Genomic DNA, 20,929 nt, shown 5'->3' with positions numbered 1-20,929 from the left:
GGGAAGCTGCTGTTTCCAAACGTCCGCAAGGACAGGCTGCTTTTCCAGAAAATCCTGCACGTAGTGAAGAAAGCAGGGAGCCAAACAATCGTATATAGAGCACATCCTCTAGCAGATAACCAATGAAACAAATTAACCAGGACAATGTTAAGTGAGGCATTACTGTGCCGGCAGTCCTGGATCTGGGACAAAGTTTGAATTTCTGGAGCCTGAGAACTCTTTTGAGTTCTGCTTGGTGGGTTGCTTTACCGTGTCATCACTTGAGATTTCTGTCTATGGGCTATGAAATGATGTAATCCCCGCTGAGGTATGTGAGATTGCTGTTCACAGGTCCATGAAAGGTGAATTCTGTTCTGCCTAGCTGGCCAGTCAGATCAGATGAGTTTGCTCTGCCTTTTGGAATGGTTCACCCAAGCTTAACCCGGATCGAGATCTTGGAGTCCACTCTGGCCCCTATGTGCCACTGCGGTGGTATATGGGGCTGTAAAGAACCTAAAAAGGGATGAATGAGATCCTCTGATGTAGAAGCAGCATAGGGATGACAGAAGCAGCCTAATACTTTCTCACCTCCCCACAAGCTCCAAGTTAAGATGCAAGGAGGGTTTGGGTTGAAGGTGAGAGGATGCCTAACCATAGGGCTTGTCGCTATGGAGATACTGAAATGCAGCACAACCTGTAGGTGGCCTGGGGGATGTTCTTACTTATACTGAATGCAGTTTTGGCTCCCCTGCAGACTTGATGGTGTAAAGCCACCCTTCATTCCACTCCCATACAGTGATCTGTATCTCCTGTGCTGTGTCTCTAATGCATCATAGATCTGGACCTTTATTTTTTTAAAGTATTCATCAGGTCACTTCCTAAATATGAAAAATGTGCTAGTAAATCAAATACAAGTGAATGAGTATATGCATGGCTTATCGACATAACTAGTGATTAATTTCAGAATGAGAATATAGAAGCCAATATTAATTGCAATTTCAAGACTGACTTCCCCAGTCAGTGGAAATGCACAACTAAATAACTAGGAGGAGCTGAATATGCAATCAGAGATATTATGCACACCTAACTTATCTAGCCTTTAATCCTATAGATGTTTATTTTATTTGAAGATTATCCTAAGACATATGAATGAGAGGGAGCTGTAGATGTTTTAAAATCAATAATGTTTCCCCAAGAATGAGGAGAAAAACATGTAATATGAGGTTGTGGCAAAGAGCAAATCCTGAAAACCTAAAATGTTCATATCATTTTCAAATTACCCGTAAAAGGCTTTCTAGATTTGTTTATTTTAAAATCACATCTCTGACCCCTTCTCTGCCCACTCCCCTAACTGTTAAAGGTATTTTACTGAGCAAAGAAAGGGAAATTCAGTTATAGGTAACTGTTTTCGTCTTTCATTCATAGCCCTGCTCCTTATTCCTAGTCATTTGGGGCTAGATACACAAAAGTATTTAGATACTTAATGGCCTTGTTGGATGGCAAAATATCATCTTTATGCTCCCTTGACAGTCATCAAACCACTGCTCAGGTGCTATCTAATCTTGTCAATGCCTTACTTAAAAAGGTGCATTAGGATAGGCGTGTTAGTCTGTAGCTTCACAAATAGCAAGCAGTCCCGTGGCGTCTTAGAGGCGAACAAATTTATTAGGTGATGAGCTCTTGTAGGTAAAACCTACTTTCTCAGATGAATGGAGTGGAAAAACAGAATCCAGGGTTTATATAGGAGGCTGGGGAAGAAGGAAGGAAAAGGAAGAAAATTTTATGCATTACAAGGGCTTTTTCACCACTTTTGATGTTTGCAGGACTGGGACACGTCCTACTTATTTGCTTCATTAACTGGTCCTATTATTGACAGGTAACCCCTTTTAATTTTTCACCCACCCCCACTTTTCCTCCTGCTATCCTCCCCTGCTGTTTACACCGTGGATTCAGGTTTTCCACTCCATTCATCTGGGGATGTGGTTTTACTCACAAAAGCTCATGACCTAGGGAGTCTGGATTGGTTTGTAGTTTTGAGATTAGCCTGAGTGGCTATTTATGTATCTGCAGCTGTGCTGCTATTTCTAGCATGTGAGACTGAACAGAGCTAGAGTATGTCTGTCTACCCAAGCTAGGAATCATGCTCCTCCCCGTGGTGTAGGCATCCCTGCAAATGCCTTTGTTTGTCTGGGCCCACCTTCATCCTTAACATTTCACTCCTGGCGGTGACTCACTCCTCCTTCTGGCTTCTGAGAATCCCCTTCTTAGGCACCTAACAGTTGTGGGTGCAAATTTTCAGGATAGGACTGAAAGTTTGCCAGCCCTGAATATGGCTTATAATACCTAAAGCAGATTTAAAAAAACAGGTTAGTCTTTTTGAGTTAATTCTATAGATGAATGGTATGTGGACTTTGTATGTAAGTGTTTCATTAGCATCCTCTATAAAATAGGTGCTCAGATCTTGTGGGGATGGACAAGGCTTAATAATGTCAGATGCTAAGTTATGCTGTAGAAGCTATCTGCTAATTACCTTGGGCCAGATTTTAGCTATCCCTTTTTTGAATGCACAGGGAGGCTTCAGTGGTTCCATTGCTGATGCAGGTTCCATGAATGAGTCCCATACTTAATAGAGAGAAATCAACGTTTTGTTAAGATAAAAGGATGAAAAAAATCCATTTTTGAAATATCTTTGTAAAATATTGTCCTACAAATAATATCCTTTTAACTTTGAAATCTGTTACTTTTACAATATACTGTATAAAGGTAAAATGGCTCTATTGATGATATTGATTTAGGGCAAGGCTGTAGGTTGGTGACTCATGAGAACAAAGTCATTCAACGCTTAAGAAGTGGGCTGCAAATTTGTGTACACAATTGAATTGGCCATTTAATTCAGTCAGTCCCACAAGGGAGGAAAAATAATTTAGAATACAGACTACAAAACCTGGGCAGAAAATTGCCTTTTAGGTTGCTGTCTTGTTTTCATTTGGTAAACATAAATAATCATCTACAAATTACCATATGCAAAGAAAGAGGGGTTAGAATGTTGGAAGTCAAGTTCTTGACTCTGCAAATGTCTTTTGCCTTTGCAACATACCAAAAACGGTGTTAATATTCCAATACTAAGCCAACTAATTACATAATGCCTACAGGAATATATCGATTCCTCAAGGGGATCTGAGTTTTAATCCAGTCCTATTAATCTTCGCTTGAAACAGCAGAGGTAATTTAGACACCCTTTCTGCCCAGTTACAAAATAATCCATTTGGAAAATTGAATTGTGTAGTTCGTAATTGTTTTCCAAGCTTGCTAATGTAAAACTATATTGATAGCAAATTAAACATTTAAAGTATGGCCAATCTGCTAATCACTAGCTGTTAAACATTTATTTTGATGAATACTTTCACTTTAATCATAATAAGTGTCTGGTTGGAGACCTGAAAAAAATTGACAGGGTATTTTGGCACCTTTACTGGAACAACATACGTTACGATTTATCAGGCATATTATGCTATACATATATATGCCATTCCATGCTATGGGATGACAAGAAATATAAAGCAGGTAACCAGTGGTTATGGATCTCAAGCATAACTCAAATAAATATATGCATACTACAACCTGTATGGTGGGAGGTCAGGGAGCATGTTACCTATCTGCCTTCCTGGCTCCACATGGTTCCCCAAGGGCTCATAAGGGAAGTGTGAGCTGAACATGAGGGACCTTCCAGTTTCAGAAGTTTCTCATTTTGTGAGAGCTGTGCTCTCCTACTGTTGATGGGATTACATGTAAAAGAGCACAAAGTTTTTGGATTGTGGAAAGTGTGTGTAATTGCTGACTGCTCGAAGACTACGTTGTGTCCTGAGAGAGTTAAACTGTCAACTAAGCGCTTCACGCCTTTTGGGTGTATTTAAAGGAAGAGGTGTGTTCAATGAACTGAGGTATCTTAGGGAGAGGTCAATGCTGGTCCTGGTGCTAGGGTACAAGACTGAGCAGGGGAGCAGGTTGGGAGTCAATACCTGAAAAACAGGCCAGTGGGCGAAGGGAGAAGTAGTGCTGTAGTGCTAGAAATGTGACAAACCCCAGAGGCTCCAGAGCACTGGGCAGTCATTGATCTGGTTATAAGCCAGGCACTCCTGGTTTTGGAAAGGTGTGCCCCTGTCTGGCACTGGACACAGTTTTGTCTGGTATCATTAACAAGGAAGCCATTTAGCAGAGTGAGCTGCTGCATCCCTTCTGGTGTGACTTCATCTGCATGATGCCAGCTCACACATTTCTGGAAGTAAGTACAATGCCCAGTATTCTGGGGATGCATTGCTGGCTACCTTATAGGACACAGAGCTTGGATGATGCTCACACCAGTCCTAGGCAGAGCTCACTAGGACCTATGATGACTTGTAACCACTGCACTATGTGAGTTATAGTTGGTGGAGAAAAAACAAAGCGTGGGAATCTTAGAATCCTGGGGCTGGAAGGGAGCTGAGGAGGTCATCTAGTCCGGCTGCCTGCCTAAAGCAGGATCAGCCCCAACCGTCATGAGCTAGTGCTACACTCACCCTGGCAGCTTGATGCAAATGAGCAGTCTCAAATGCAAAATGGCTGTCTCTTTGCATATTTGAGGAGCTCATTTGCATACTCATAGCAGAAAACATGCAATTAAGACAACGTTCTGCCAGCAAAAACCTACTTTGTCAGCAGCCCCTTTTCCCTGAAAAAAATCAGGGAAGGGGGCTGCCACCAAAGGGGGTTTTTGCCAGCAGAACCACTTCTGCACTGTTTTTCTGCTGTGAATGTGCAAATGGGTGGCCATTTTTCATTTTCGAGACTGCTCATTTGCATCAAGTTGCTGGCACTAGGGGTGACTGTACCACTAGCCGTATATGGAATACATATTGGCATAGTTGGTAGAAAGTTTATTTTGAAGGATGAGGTAGGTGCTTGAGGCCTTGCACCAAAAAAGAATTTGAATTGATACCTACTGGAAAGAAAAGGAATTGTATGCACATTATCATAGATATTTGGATCAGGACCAGTGGTCAAAATTGTGGATTACACATCTGTCACAGTAGACAGAGAGCTGTTTTGATTGTACCCTGCTCAGATTTATAAAACCAAGTGTTGTCAGAAAATGTCCGTAGTTTCAAATAAAGGATTCCAGAAAGACTTGTTCACAGCTACCTGAAATGCCTCCCCACAAAGTAAGTTTTCACGGTAGTTTGCATTAAAGTTTGGTAGCAATTGATAAAATTCATCTACGTTGCCAGTCTTTCTCTATTTTTGTTTGCCATCTAACATTAGTTATAATTATGTTTTTATTCTTCATTGTAATATCTGATTAATTATAGTCAAACTTAAATATATGGGAAAGTTCCCAATGACTTCCATATTTTCAAGATCAGTCGTAAATGATGTAATTTACCCCATATATTACCAGCAGATGGCCCACCAGAGTCTTATCTAATCCTTCAAAATAAACTTTGTACCAACCATGCCATATGTATTCCATATATTTGCCTGCATTGATCTCATATTGATGTAAAGAATAATTTGTTCATTTGTATAGTGTTTCATAACTACAAAAGCAAACTGGATCAGTATGGGTACTATGACAGTAACAGTGATGAAAGAGAGAGAATAGTATAGATAATCTTCTCTACTTTTGTGACATGGTATGATCATAAAGTGGAAATGTCAAAGGGAAAAGGAACTAAATGAAAACAAATTTTCCTGTTCAAATGGATGAACTTCAGAATTTCAAGCATGAATTGAAGCATGCAAAATTACTATTGAAATATATTACTCTGCCTTTTGGATCACAACAGTAGTTCTTTGAAATTGTGACCTTGTAAATGAGTTGATAATGTTGATACCCACCACACACTTTCAGCTGTATGTTCCTCCCAAAGTCCATAGTCATGATATGTTAAACAACTGAGAACCCATGTTTAAATCTGTTTACTAGTCTCTCAAAAGTATTCTTATTTGTATAAATAAGAATTCTCTTTGAAGCTTTTAAAAAGCCTAGTCACCCAGCAGAGCTGTTCCTTGCTGTCCTGGGAAGGCCTGAGCAGGAGGGATTACCAGTCTACCAAAGCACTTAAGCACATGTTTTAATGCGAAGTGTGTGCTAACTCCCATTTAAGACAATGACGGCCGAAATCTCGGATCCAATCTGTATGCTTTGGATTCTTCTGGGATAGCCCTGGAAAGTTCTCTCAATGGCATAAGATTCTCAGTAGAGGGGAACCACTAGCATACAAGTTCCTTGAGCCGAGGGTTTAGGGTCCAGTAACAGGAGTTTATGAAGGGAATTCTACAAAGTAGTGCAGAGGCTGTCAATTATTTTTGTCAAGGTCCAGATTTCTTGATCGAGGGATAGTCAAGGTCCAGATAAAATAATTCATAATAAATAAAAAGATTTGAGTCCATTCTGAAGGGTCCACCTGGTGGTCCAGATTTGGCCTGTGGTACACCTATTGATGGCCCCTGAAGGAGAGCAATGCTGTTCACACAGACCAAAGCCCATGGATGGAGCAGGAGTTAAATATGACCTCTGTGTGATGACTGATCTTGCAGTCCCTCTATGTTGTGGTTGTGAATGATGGGGAGAGCTAACGCAAGCTTACCAACTTCAGGTAGTGGGCTTTTCCCTGTGTTCGATCTAATACGACCAATGCTAAATGATAGAGTAGTGCATTCTGTGCATTGTTGTAGGAACATATTATGGGCCAGCTTCTATTCTCCCATTCCATATTCTACATGAGTAGTAATCTACTCCACTGTTAGTCCCATATTCCTCAGAGGAATTGTGAGTAAGAGAGGGAGAATTTGGCCCTAAAAATATGTCATTTGTTTCTCTCACGGTGGAAGAATGGGAGAAGGAAATGTTAGAAGTTGAACTTGGCAGCTTATAATTTGCAGTTGACCTATATTATGATGAGGTGGAAGGGGACAGATATTGTGATATTTTATTTTTTATCAAAATGCTTATTAATGTCTTGTTAGCCTCAGGAACGCTGTGTGGTCAGATGTCTATAGTGGAACGGTGCTCAGATGTCCAGTCTGTTCCCTTTGATGTTAATCACTTTGGCTGCATGTGTGTGCTCTCGTTGGACAACAGTGTAGACCCTTCAGTTAGCTGACACTGCAGACCTCAGAGAGCCCCCAAGAATCACAGATCAAATGAGGTACAAAGGCACTGGAGCCAGGTTTATTGTTGTTGATGTATGGTCTCTAGTGCCCTCCTGAGTCTCCAATATGACTCAACAGTTTACATTGGTACGTGCATACACTGTGACAATGGACGTGATTCAGTTGATGGCAAGGGGACTCCTTCATCCCCTAAGTTGCTCAACACAGCCCCTGTTACACACACTTTTATACACAGGAATAAACAAGTTACGTATCTGGGTACAATGCCCTCATTGTAGTAAGTTGACACCCCTTAATGTAACTAGATCTAACCATTAACTAGGGGAATAATGGTGGTACCATCAAAACACTATCCATCATGCTGTCATTACAGCCTGTTCCTGAATTTGGGTTGGAATGTAACTGGTGATAAGCTGTTTATCTACGGGTAGGGTGTGGGGAGTGCATGATACCAAGCAGGATGTGTTTGTGTATCACTAAGTGCCTGGCTTTTGGTGCTTTTTAGGTGTTTTTATGTGCTTTTAGGCCCTGTGACTTATCAGCTCTGCCTCTTGCTGTGTTCCTGTGGGCAGAATCTACCTAGCACAGTGTTTGCTTTAACCCACCGTTGTTCAGGCTTGAGGCCTTTAGCTTTGCTGTATGTTAACAAAGCATTGACTGTTGTCCTTGGCCCTTAGTCTTACACCAAGCCTCTCATTACTACAAGCTTTTCCATGATGAGCTGTTGTGTCGTAGTCTTCCCCATTAGATTAGGACGGGGGTCTGCAACCAAAATAGCAAGAGGAGACATTTTTTTTTCAAATTCAGTTACAAAATCAATACTTCAAGAACCACAGTGCATGTGAATATGAAACCATCCTTAATAAATAATGTCAAACCATACTTCTTGTAAGCCTTATTGTAAGAACAGCACACACAATGATTTGTACAGTTAGAAAGTGTGTTACTTTCACCCCTGGATGGGAGACCAAATGAGGACAGGGAAGACACTGCACTTAGGGACAGGTTCCTAAGCAGGAAGGAGCAATGTTTACATCAACCCTCCACACACGCGCATGCGCACACACACACACACTCTCTCTCTCTCTCTCTCTCTCTCTCTCTCTCCATTCCCAGACTTTACACCCCTCAGCCCCTAAATCTGCCCCCATCCTCAGGCTTAGCCCCTCTCAGCCTCAAACCCCTCCACCCATCCCCAGGCTTTAACCCTCTTAGCCTCAAACCAAACTCCCAGCCTCAGGCTGAACTCTTGTCAGCATCAAACCCACCCACCCCCATTCCCAGGCTTAACCTGCCTCAGCCCCAAACCAGCCCCCAGGACTAACCCATCCATGGGGCTGGCTGGGGTGCCTATGCTGCACAACCACATGTGCCCAGGGGAAATAAGGCTGGCATGGAGGTGTGTCGCTGATGGGGGTGAGCTGAGCCATGCCCAACACAGGGGTGTGGCCACTTGAGTAGAGGGGTGAGTGAGGGGTTTTCTGTGGTCCCTGCCCTGCTGCTAGCTGTTAAACCAATTAAATTTAGTTCTACTGTTTCAGTGGTGGCAGGGCAGGGAGCTGCAGAGGAGTCAGTGACAGCAGCATCTGGAGCCACAAATGACTCCTTAAGGAGCTGCAGGTTGCTGACCCCTGAACTAAGAAGAGATCGTGCAAATTAAGCAAAATTAAGCTACCCTGCTTAAAGCAACATTAAGATTGAAAAACCCGTAGGCAAGAATTCTGAGTCCTAAACTCAGCCACCAGGAGGTGAGACATAGCAGCCAGCTTAGTGTTTCGTGATGGCACTGTCCTGACTCTTTCTGTTGCTTCTCAATGAAGTGTGAGTCCAAGACACAGACTGCAGCCAATACATGGCTTTTTTCTTCTGGAAACTGCTCACAATACACCTTTGCCCCATTTAGCATTCTCCTTCAGGAAGCATTTGTTTTATTCTATTTTTTTTCCCACTAGGGCTGTTGTTGCTCTCTCTTTCACACTCTCCCTCTGTCTCTCCAGAAGGAACCCAGCAGTAGATCTGCTCTGAGGAGGAACTGTGTCAGAGAGGGTCAGTGGGAGCCTATGGCTTATTAGGATATTTATCTCTTGCTTCTTTATAAATAGCTGGTAATGCCTTTATTTTTACAGTACTGTAGAGAACCAACTCATGACTGTAAAAGCAAGTGCTGTTTTCAACTTGGATATAATATTGCTTAATGTTACAGTACCCTTCCAGTAATTTTCACAGAACTAAAAGCCACATGGCCAATGATGGTGCAAGCTCTTTTGGAAAGGACAAGTGTAGCAGCAATGTCCTTCCTCTGTCCAAAAAATTTACTTAAAAATGCACCAATAAATTGAGTGGCTGAAGTGCTTGTTCTGAGGGGTACTTTCACAATGAAAATTTTGAAGTGTAAGGCCAAGATATTCTAAAACAGAAGCCTAAAATATAGTCTCCCAATTTCATATTTAGCCACTTGCCTGAGTGTTAACAGTACTGAGCAACCAACAGTCACAACTGAGCTGAATGTTAGGCTCCTTTTTTAAGAAAATCCTAGAGCAGGGTCCTAGTAAAGGCTGGAAAATAGGGTATGTATGTAGAAGCATTAAACGTCACACATTTTCTACTAGAGCTGGACGGAAAATGGGAGTTGTTTCCACAAGGAGAGAAAATCAACTTTTCACTGAAAAAATGAAAACCATGTAATCAAAACTTTTCAGTTTTTTTTTTTTGCCAAAGCCTGGAAATCTCTAGCTGAAAACTACTGAAAGCTAAGCATTTTTGAAGGTGAAAAGGGCTCAAATGTTCAGTTTTCGGATTTTTGTATTTCTGACCAAAAAATTGAACCTTTTCAAAAAACATAAGATATAGGACTGGTAGGCTCCTTCTGGGTCATTGTGCCCAGCCCCCTGCTATTGCAGGCCTGTAAGGAAAGTGGACATTTCTGGTGGAAAAACTAATTTTCTATATCTGAAAAAAAAAAAAAAAAAGAACTTTAGATGGAAAATTTCACCTGTCCTATTGTTTTTCCACCATGCAAGTTATAACAGAATTGGGCTCATCCTCACAGGCTGTAGCTAGACTAGACAAAACCCCAATCACCATGAGGAAGAACATCTCTGTGAACAGAGATCTGTCAACAAAAAGCCAGTCTGGATGTTCGGGGGTGAACTTCTGTAGACAGAAAGGGCTTCTGGGACACTGGGCAACCCTGTCTGCTGTGCTTCTGGTTGGCTGTTGTGCCGATAGAGTAGCTTGTCAACCAAGCAGACCGCTCTTCTGATCCACCTTGCGGTCTGGCCTTGATCTGTCAATCAAAGTTTTGTCAGAAAATACCTTCCAACAAAACCTTCTGCCAACAAATCCCTCTAATGTAGGCGTAGCCTAAATGCATGTACCAAATAGCTTTTCGCTTGGTCCTTTTGCTATTTCTGTTGCACTTTTTTGCTCTTTCTCATGTATTTCATTTGTTTCCTGCACTTATGTAAATGATGCTTCCTGAAGAGAGAATTCCACCATCCTTGTGATATAAAACTGTTTTTACTGGGTTTCACTTGCGCTTTCAAACAGAATATGAGGCAGAGAAAGTGTCAATGGGGCTACATGATTTAAAATTGTCAGGTTCATCTGTGAGCCTCATCCATTTCAACATGGCTTTTCCTGAAGTGTGCTCCTGGGCTTATTCTTTTTGTTCTTTTCAGCTTGGCTTAATGCTTTTCTCTTCTCTCCTCTGTTCAATAGTCATTATTCAAGGCACCTAATGAGAACTCCAAATTGCTCTTTTTCAGGTCACAGAGCTCAATAATGTGAAGGATATATTACGACTGCCCAAAAGCACAAAGAAACATGCTATAGGCATTTATTTTAATGATGACACATCCAAAACCTTTGCTTGTGAATCAGGTGGGTAAAATGGTGCAGTATATTAGAAAACACTGTAAGGTTAATTGAGAAATTATAAACCTATTGTACCTACACACAGATTTTCTGGGCATTTATACAGAACTTGAGGCAGATGAGTGGTGCAAAGTGCTGCAGATGGAATGCCTAGGACCTCGAATTAATGACATAAGCCTTGGGGAGCCTGACTTGTTGGCATCTGGCATAGAAAGGGAGCAAAGTGGTATGTATACAAATATTGAACTTCATAGTGTTTACAGAGTTTTCAAATATAATTCCTACGTGAATGCACAGCTCCATTACTGAAATGTTAGGGCCATGCACATAGAAACCAGAAATACACTCTGACTTTTACAACCTGGTGCAGCACCGTTCCCAGTCCTCTCCCCCTCTATTATCATTGAATCTTACAGCTGGAAGAGACCTCAAGAGGTCATTGAGTCCAGCCCTTTGCCTAAAGCAGGATCAACCCTATCTAAATCATCCCAGGCAGGATTTTAAGCCAGGACTTAAAAACCTCTAGAAATGGAGATTCCACCAATTCTCTATGTAACACATTCCAGTGAGTCACCACCCTCTTAGTGAAATAGTTTTTCCTACTCTCCAACCTCCTGCTCCCACTCTGTAATTTGAGACTTGTTCAGCCATCCAGCACTACTGAGAAGAGCCTCTCTCCATCCTCTTTAGAGCTCCCATTCAGGAAGTTGAAGGCTGCTGTCAAATCACCCCTCACTCTTCTCTTCTGCAAACTAAAGAAGCCCAAATCCCTCAGCCTCCTGTCATAGGTCATGTGCTCCAGGCCCCTCATAATTTTTGTTGTCCTCCACTGGACCCTCTCCAATGCATCCACATCCTTTCTATACTGGGGGTGGGGGACCCAGAAGTGGGTGCAATACTCCAGATATGGCCTCACTAGTGCCAAATGCAGGGGAATAACAACATCTCTAGACCTTCTGGAAATGCTCCTCCAGATTATTCTTGATTATTATTAGCATTAGCCTCTTCTTCTAAATGACATTCTGATTTAGGATTTTAGAAACAGTCTAGGTGCATTGGAAACTGTTTTAGGGGCAGGGAATGATTTTGGGTTTTTCATTTGAAATTCAAATCCAAATAAGGTCCCAGTCTATGACTGGCTCATGGGCAGAAATAGAAATAATAAATACTGCAAAACAAATAATAAATACTCATATGCATAATCTGAGCTCAGTTATTTCTCTCACGTATGGAAATCGAAAAATTGTATGCACATATGAGCATTCCATGATTTAATTACTGCACGCAGTTTCATTAACTGTATGCAAATATAGCTGTGAATGTCTTTTGTGTGGCCACATTTCTATATTTGAACACTTTGAAAATACATTCCTCTTTGAGAAGCACAGGCTAGGATTTCTTCTCCTCTCAAGCAGCCCTAGTTAATTCCCACTCATATCTGTATGCCAGCCAAGCCCCCCAACACTCAGATGAATCTAAAATAGTTCATTTTGAAAGCTTAAGTTGTCTTTAAACCTGAAGACAATTTGGAATTCCTTTCAGCAGCATTTCTCTGAGCTTTTTTAAAACCAGATTTCAGAATTAAAAATATGAATCTGTTTCATTCCAATTTTTACTCCAATTCCACTGGCTTAAACAGTTATACCAGCACAGAACTAATGTAACAGAGTGGAGAATCAGACTCTAAACCTCTGAAATACTATCCTTGCTTGAAATTGAATATTAATATAAATTAATTGTCATATATTTATATTAATATATTTTCAGATTTACTTGCCTCTTTCCTCTAGCAATTCAGATTTTTACTCATTCACTCCAAAATATGTGCAACAAGTCAAAGGAATAGAAAAAGCTAATGAATGAGACGTGACCAGTTTGACAAGTGGCTGAGTGGCTTTAGATAATTCCATGCCTATGAGAAGTGTACTGAGGAAATCTTCTTTGCAAAGTTGAGCTTATATAAAATCTTAAGCAATCATGAACACAAATTAGAGATGTATTAAATGCACAGATTTGCATTACCCTTAAACTAGTCTTGTGACTTTTTTTATATACAGCTGTAATTATGAGAAAAGAAGTTCATTGCTATGTACCGCTTTGATGGTATTTCAATGGCTTCATTGTATGCATTTTTGGAAATATACACAATTAGTGAAGGGAAGTAAGCTTTTATTCCTGGAGTAATTGCTAAAAGTAGGTACAAGATTTGATAAATAAAGGAAAATAGTAAAATCCTGTAATGTCTTCAACATGTAACTTGGAGGCTTTAGACAAAACTTTTTTGTTTTTCTTCCAGAGAGATTCAATGTGTATTTGATGCCATCCCCTAATTTAGATGTGCATGGAGAATGTACCTTGCAGATAACATTTGAGCATATCTGTCTTTGGGATATCCAGAATCCCAGAGTAAAACTCATCTCTTGGCCATTAAGTGCCCTCCGACGATATGGACGAGACCCAACTTGGTTTACATTTGAAGCAGGGAGGTGAGTTTGTTTTGCTGTTATTCTCTAAACCATTTTCATAGGCTATGTGGGGCAATATTAATGAGCTTTCCCCAGTGAACTATAGTAGAGCTTGTTCAGAACCTTACAGAGGATGTTCCACACCTTGTGGGACCAGAAAAAAAAACCTTCATCCTTCGATACAGATAGTTTTAGGTTGCACCTTAAACACCACATATTTTGCACACTGATTCAGGTTTTTAGTGGTAATTATTTTTAATAAATGCTGTACATGAACCTAGAGAATTGGATGGACAGATTTTAAAGAGAGGAGGTGAATATCCTGTTCTGCTAGTATTGACCGACCCTTGGGCACAATGTTGAATTAAGAGTTCTAAGTGATTCTATCCCAAGAAGAAGTGAAGCTTAAAATTTTGAGTATTTCATTGTCAAGTCATTCCCTAGAGCAAATGAAAATGAATGGAGAAAAGATGTATAATCCTTTCTGCCATCTTTTGGATGAATAGATTTCTAAGAAATTTAGTTGAAACTTTCTGATTCTAGCTATCTCCGATGTTTTAGTGAGCTCCAGTACTTTTGAGTGTTATAGAAAGATTCTGAGAATAGGATGGATGCAGAAGGTCACCAATGAGGAATTATATAGGACATTACAGCAAACAGAGAACCTGCTGCAGAAGGTTGTAAAACGGAAGCTACAAGTATTTGGACATAGTTACAGAATGAACGATGAATGAAAAATCAAGACCCTGGTATTCGGCATAATGGATGGTTCGAATAGGAGAGGCAGACCCCACAGTGAATGGATAGATGATGTAGTACATTGGTGCAGAGCTAGTCTACAGAAACTAAGCCACTCTGCCCTGGATAGGGAAAGGTGGAAGGAAATAGTGAGAGAGGCATCGGACACCAACGGGCACTGAGCCCACTGTTATTGATGATGATGAGTACTTTTGAGGCTGAGTTCGTGGTCTAATTTACCAGTCTAAATTGTTTCATGATTACTGAAGTGAAACTGATACAGCAACTTTGATAACTAAGGAAAATTATAGAGGTAAAAGAGAAGTGCTATAATAAAACATAAATTAGAAATGGAAAATACATATTATTGAAATATAAAACTTGATCTCCCCTGCTTAGTGCATAGTATAATGATGATAAAGAGGATATATTCTTTGTTAAATTGATGGCACCTTCCTTAACAATAATGATGTGGAGATTCAGTTGGGCGTTACTAAGGGATCTAGGAGATATATGTATAAGCATTTCACTTTAAAGAGTTTACTGGAATTGTGTGCAATTAGAGAGAGCTAAATAGAATCAGGATCTATCACGTAGATGCAAGAGTGCTGGCAATAGTGTTAGAACATCATTCTAATTCCTATTGGAACCTTATGATTTATGCTGAGATTAATGTTTCATTGTAGCCCTGAAAGAGGAACGATCTGAAGAGATGACTTCACCCAAGTCCCACAGGAAATTTTGTGCTCTTCTAATGACGCAAATCAATATAAGCCTAATTACTTAGTTCCTCAGCAAATTTCACATTGGTCTCCTGAATTAAATAAAGTTCAGATCCATGAGTGCATGTGCATTTCTCTTGTCAGTAACTTCTAATCAGAAGCAGAAACATGACTTCCACTAAACAACACTTCCCTATTTCTAACATCGTCTTTAATAAATCTAAACAGATATAAAGTAATTTATTTCAGTAATGCAGATCTAGACAGGTGCCTGAGTTTCAAAGCTGAATCAAACCCTTTCAAGCATGTGTAACCTACACACCTTCTGGGTGTGGGATTCTGTCCCAGCTAGTGGCACCGAGACCACCTATATGGAGAATAATGAATCCACTTTACAGCCTTAGCTAATGGCCAGCTGGTTTTTCGCCCATGTAGCAAAGGCTAATGTTCTATGCTCCATGGCTGGGTCTACACTTGCCCCCAATTTCGAAGGGGGCGTGGTAATCAGAACCACGGGAGATTACTAATGAAGTGCTCTGTTGAATACACAGCACTTCATTAGCACTGTGTCTACACTACCACCCTCCTTCGAAGGAAGGATGGTAAGTAGGATGTTGGGAGTTTACTAATGAAGTGTTGTGGTGCATACACAGCACTTCATTAAGCAAATTCCTCCCCCGTGGCAACTTCGAAGTACTGGCTCACATCTAGCCATGGCGCACCCACTGGTACTTCGAAGCTTTGAAGAGTAAAGGGACTTCGAAGTTGCCCTGGCACTTCAAAGTACCGGGGGGTGCGCCGCGGTTAGACGCGAGCTGGTACTTCAAAGTTTAAGTTGCCGCAGGGGGGAATTTGCTTAATGAAGTGCTGTGTATGCACCGCAGCACTTCATTAGTAAACTCCCAACACCCTACTTACCATCCTCACTTCGAAGGAGAGTGGTAGTGTAGACAAGCCCTAGGCTAATTTTCCCCATGGCAATTTCAAAGCAGCGAATATCAAAATGCCAGCATGTGTGAGCAATTTTGAGGAGTAAAGGGGCTTAGAAGAAGCGCAGGCACTTTGAAGTTTGATGCTTCATAGTTGCCACAGAGGAAAATTGGCCTAATGAAGTGCCGTGTCTTCACTGCAGCACTTCATTAGTAATCTCCTGTGGCCCTGGTTAACATGCCCCCTTAGAAGTTGGGGCAGTTGTAGATAAGCCCCATAAGTGCCAGGTTTGATTCTGCCTGTCTGCATTACACATACGTAGTTTGAGACTGAAATGCTCCCAGAATCTGATTCTGTAATAGTTGCTTCAAGATCTATTATGTGCATAAGTAAATACTAGTCCACAAATGTGGGTTGCACAATCTGGTCTGTATGTTCTTGGCAATGATGAGCAAACATTTTATTCTCCTAGTGGTTTGTATATATTCTTACAAAGCTGTATCTAAATCCAGGTACTGTATTGCAAACAATCATTTGTTATTTTTATTCCCTTTTGTGTTGGTATCATTTTTTACCACAGTATTGCTACAAATACACTTTGCAGATCACCCTGAACAAATGAAACTCTCACATTTGGATCATTTCTTTTCTTGTTTTGGCAGGATGTGTGACACTGGGGAAGGACTATTCATCTTTCAGACGAGAGATGGGGAGGCGATTTATCAGAAAGTTCACTCGGCTGCTTTGGCCATAGCAGAACAACATGAGCGCTTATTACAGAGTGTGAAAAATTCAGTGGTATGGTTGTTAGCTGTGCTTGTCATCCTAGACTCCACAGTAATGAGAAACAAAATCCATAGACCATCTTCTTCAACGTAGTCTTAACTTTTGATTTACAGATATTAAATAGCTTGAGTGCATGAGGATTGTCTTCTCTTTCTAGTTAAGGTTTTGTTGTGGTCAGTTCTGACTGAATTTAGTACTTGGGGTTATAAAAGCATTAAATACTTATGACTTTTTAAAGTAACTGAAATGAGACAAGTTTTTGCATTATATTTCTTGATCGCCTTACTTGTGAAACCATCAACAGGTATAAATTGGTACAAAATGGACGTCTGGGTCCTGTGGGCACATGTTTTCCATTCTCATTAACATCACGTTATTTATCAGCAACTTGAGTAGTTTATTTGGAAGTATTTCTCATCAATTTAATTCCAAAATATTGTGTCTGACTCATGTTTTCCCATTAATTAATTGGTGTTTATACTTCCAGAATAATTTTGAAAGTGTCATATGTTGTTTTATACTAAACTGCCTGATTTGTTATGAAGAAACAAATATTAGCCTGGAGTCTCAAAGGACTTGTACTTCCTGGGGATGTAAAATGCTTTAATCATTTCTTCAGATCTTTTCTGAGGTTTACTGAACTGAAGGACAGAGGCAAGTCAGGACCCAGCAACTGGGCTACTGGCTCAGACCAGTGATCTATCTGATCTACTTTCCTGTCTCATAGATTGTTCTTTCTTAAGTACTTATGGCTTCTGCCATTTTAGCCCCTGAGCATGCACAATCTTGAGTGTATTCATCTCAGAGAGATGAAAAGTGTTGTTTATCTCTATTTTCCAGCTGGGGAACTGAGGCACAGAAAGACAAAGTACTTTGCCAGGGCCATGCGGAACAGTGTTTCTTAAACTGCATCCTGCAGAACCCTGATGCTCTGTGAACAACTCGTAGGTGTGCTATGAGCATTTGGAAAAATACACTGATGGGATATATATTTACTTCTTCATTGCTATGATACCTAATTAAATTGCTTAATTTTGTTTTTGTTGTATATGTTGCTGTTTGTTGTTTTGTTTTTGTTTTGATGTGACAGCCATTGTTTTTTGGTTTTGTTTTTTGAAGAAAATGTTCATAGACATTCTGCATAAAAATATTATTGTCTGGCATTTCATGATCTCAGAATGTTTAAGATGCATTGATGTAAAAAGTCTGTGGCAGAATAAAAAACTGAACAAGTATCCTGAGTCCCAGACTAGCACTCTAACCAATAACAGATATTCCAGGAGGTACAAAACTCACCTAATGGGCATCTGTGGGGTAAGCAGATCATATGGGAAAGTTCCTCCTTATTTCAGGGAGATGATCATTGGTGTAGACTGGCATGGCCACAAAGCAGCCAATGGGCCCTATGTGGTTCACCAGGGTTAGCCCCTGGCAGGCTGCTGGTGCTACATTTACCTGTGCATCTTCCAGTGGCAATCCATGACCATTGGGAGCTGCAAGCAGCTGTACCTCTGGATGCACAGCTAAATATAGTGCTGGCAGCCCGACAGCGCTTAACCTTGGTGAGACTCGTGTGGCCCATGGGTTACTCATCTTCCCACCCCTGGTTTAGACTATTATGAAGCCAACTTATTATTTCTGATGAAAACGTGAATGCTTTGTTTTCTTGGAGTACAGACTAACATGGCTACCTCTCTGTTACTGTTTATGAATGTTGATGCTATGCATATCAGAGGCTAACTGTCTTCAAAACCCTTCTAATCTCTTGGTCTAAGTGGGGTTGTCTCAAACTTCATTGCACTGTGACCTCCTTCTGACAACAAAACTACTTCACAACCTCATGGGGGTGGACTGAAACCTGAGCCCATCCTAGCTTCACCTCCTCAAGAAATGGAAGGTGGGGTGCAAAACCCAGGGTTCAGCCTTGCATGAGAGGCCTGTATCCTGAGGACCTGAAACAGAACTGGAGCCTTAGGCTTCAGCCCAGGGCAGCGGGACTCGGGTTTTGACTTCAGCCCTGAATGGTGGAGCTAAGGCTTTGGCTCTGGGCCCAAGGAAGTTTAATGCCAGCCCTGGCAACCCCATTAAAATGAGGGCATGACTTATTTGGGGTCCCCACCTACAGTATGAGAATTGCCAGTCTAGGTGATATACTATGGCAGGGAGTCAGTCTGGATGTAATTGGTTGAGATAAAATGGAAACCATTCTTTGAAATTTCTTCCCAAAATGGCCATTTTTTGAAGGCTAATATGTTGAAGTAATATCCCCCCTTTACCAAGCAGTTGTTCCTGAAGGCAAGATTCTTCTGTTGATTCCATATGGTGTAAACTGGCTTCCTATACAGTCATTGTCCTGATGTCAATAGGAGAATCTCATGTTGCCAGAATGCCAGAATACAGCATGCCAAACCCAACTGCAATGTAAAAACTCCTCCCCTAGTTTGAAAGATGTAGTCCTGTTAATCTGTTCAGTAAAAGCAACAAGAAGTCTGGTAGCACTTTCAAGATTAACACCTTTATTGGGCATTAGGGAATAAGCTTTTGAGAATGGCAGCAAAAACCTTCAGAAACAGGCTGCAGGGGGAAACTGCTGAGCTGGAATTCATATGCAAATTTGTCACCTGAGATAGGGTTTAAATAGAAACACGGAGTGGTTCTCTCATTATACTAGGTAATTTCCCCATCAGGTACTATCTCCTTCCTATTGCTGTTAGAGATGAATCATATTCATTCTGATTTAATGAGCATTGATGTAACACTCCCATCTTTGTACCCCTTCCTTTTTTTCTTCTCTTTTCGGCATCTGAGGAAGTAAGCTGCATCTGATAAGAGTGTGTGCCCTCGTGCCCTAATAATTTGCTAGTCTTTAAAGTGCCACTGGACTCCTTGTTGTTTCTGCCCCAAATGAAACCACTGGGATTTGAGCAATTTTCAGTGCAGCCTTCAGTCAGGCTAAGTCTGGGTAGGACTCATCAAGGATGTGCTTTGCTTTTTGGCCTTCACAAACTGTGCAAAATCAGTAGCAAATTAAGTTTTATTCTGTTCTTTCTCTCAGTGCAGTATCTTCTATTGATGCGTTTCTTAGACCTGTGTTGATGATTTTCTGGTGGTTAAAACAATGAGTTATTTTCATGCCTTCACAGTGGTACAAAATGGTGATAATTATTTTGTTTATCTTGAATTAGCAGCTATTATAAGCAGATGTTATACTGATGTAACAAAACCACTAAGCTCTCAACTAAACAAAATAAGAAGTAGCCTGGCTTGGGCCATACATACCTTGGAAGCATGGATGGTTTGTAGCCCACTTAATCTGGAAGAAACTGAAGCTTCGTCTGCACTGGCATGTTTTGGTGAGAAAAATTGTCTTTTAGCATTGAAGCTGCCTGAGCATAAACACTGCAACATGACTTTTGTCAGAGAAAATGGACATTTTCATCAACCAAAATCTTCCAGCTCTGCAAAGGACTTTTCTGATTTTCTCCTCCCTTTGTTGCTGACAAACATGCACTGTACACACCTTGAGGCATTTTGTCACTGATTCTGGTCTCCACGAAGTACTTCACTGCCCTGCTACCTGCTGACCAGCTTATGTGCACCTTTCCTTGCAAGCCCTGCAAAATTTAAATCCCTTTTCCTGCTGCCTGGCTTTTCTTGGGGGCTCATTGCAGAGGATAGTGGTGTAGTGAAGTCAGGGGTGCGGGCGTGTGAGTAGCTCACATAGGGTGTGGGATTCTTGCTGGCTGTAACAGGCGATCAGGCCTACCCATTTGTAACCTGGGTTGAGCAGGTATCACCTTTGCTTCCCAGGGCAACTAGAGAAGGAGAGGGGTGGAACCTGTCTGGTTTTTAAATTAGAAGCCTGGGCAGTTAGGGGGAGTTAGTCTGGAGGTGGAAGGGGAACAAAGCAGGCTGGATTCCCCGGCCTGGTGTCCCCTCTGGGGGGGGCTTCCTTCCCCCCCCCCATATGGGTCTGACTAACTACTTCTGCTTGCTGTACTGATGAGTCTGTACCACATTGTATCCCTGTCGCCTATTAAGCCTTTTGTTCCACCTGTTGAGTGAGAGTCACTCCTGGCGGTGGATGGGGTGCAGAGCTTGGGAACCCCTTGAATCCCATTACAAGGTACTCTGCAATTTCATCCACATGGCTGCTGAGGCACTTGATGCAATGGATGAGGTACATCACACAGGGCTGACCTTAGCAATCATGGTGCCCTATGCAGTCTAAACTCCTGGTCCCCCACCCCAACCCCCAGGGGTTGACTCAGCATGCATTGG

The 20,929-nt window shown here is 41.3% G+C and overlaps 1 protein-coding gene across 2 annotated transcripts in view; it reads left to right on the top strand.

Annotated features, from left to right (window-relative positions):
• Positions 1-20,929, top strand: part of DOK5 (docking protein 5) — a 99,228-nt gene that overhangs the window by 53,638 nt on the left and 24,661 nt on the right. Inside the window, exons 3-6 of one of the 2 annotated variants that reach the window (XM_075011599.1) lie at positions 10,899-11,013; positions 11,114-11,233; positions 13,304-13,493; positions 16,525-16,660. In XM_075011599.1, the coding sequence (XP_074867700.1) occupies positions 10,899-11,013; positions 11,114-11,233; positions 13,304-13,493; positions 16,525-16,660 (561 nt within the window). Of the gene's footprint in view, positions 1-10,898; positions 11,014-11,092; positions 11,234-13,303; positions 13,494-16,524; positions 16,661-20,929 lie in introns of both variants that reach the window. The other variant, XM_075011598.1, reaches the window with a different exon arrangement.

Source organism: Carettochelys insculpta, chromosome 17, assembly GCF_033958435.1.
Source record: "Carettochelys insculpta isolate YL-2023 chromosome 17, ASM3395843v1, whole genome shotgun sequence".
Lineage (NCBI taxonomy): Eukaryota > Metazoa > Chordata > Testudines > Carettochelyidae > Carettochelys > Carettochelys insculpta.
The sequence above is the reverse complement of the archived record's forward strand: the minus strand, read 5'-3'. Positions and strand labels throughout refer to the sequence as shown.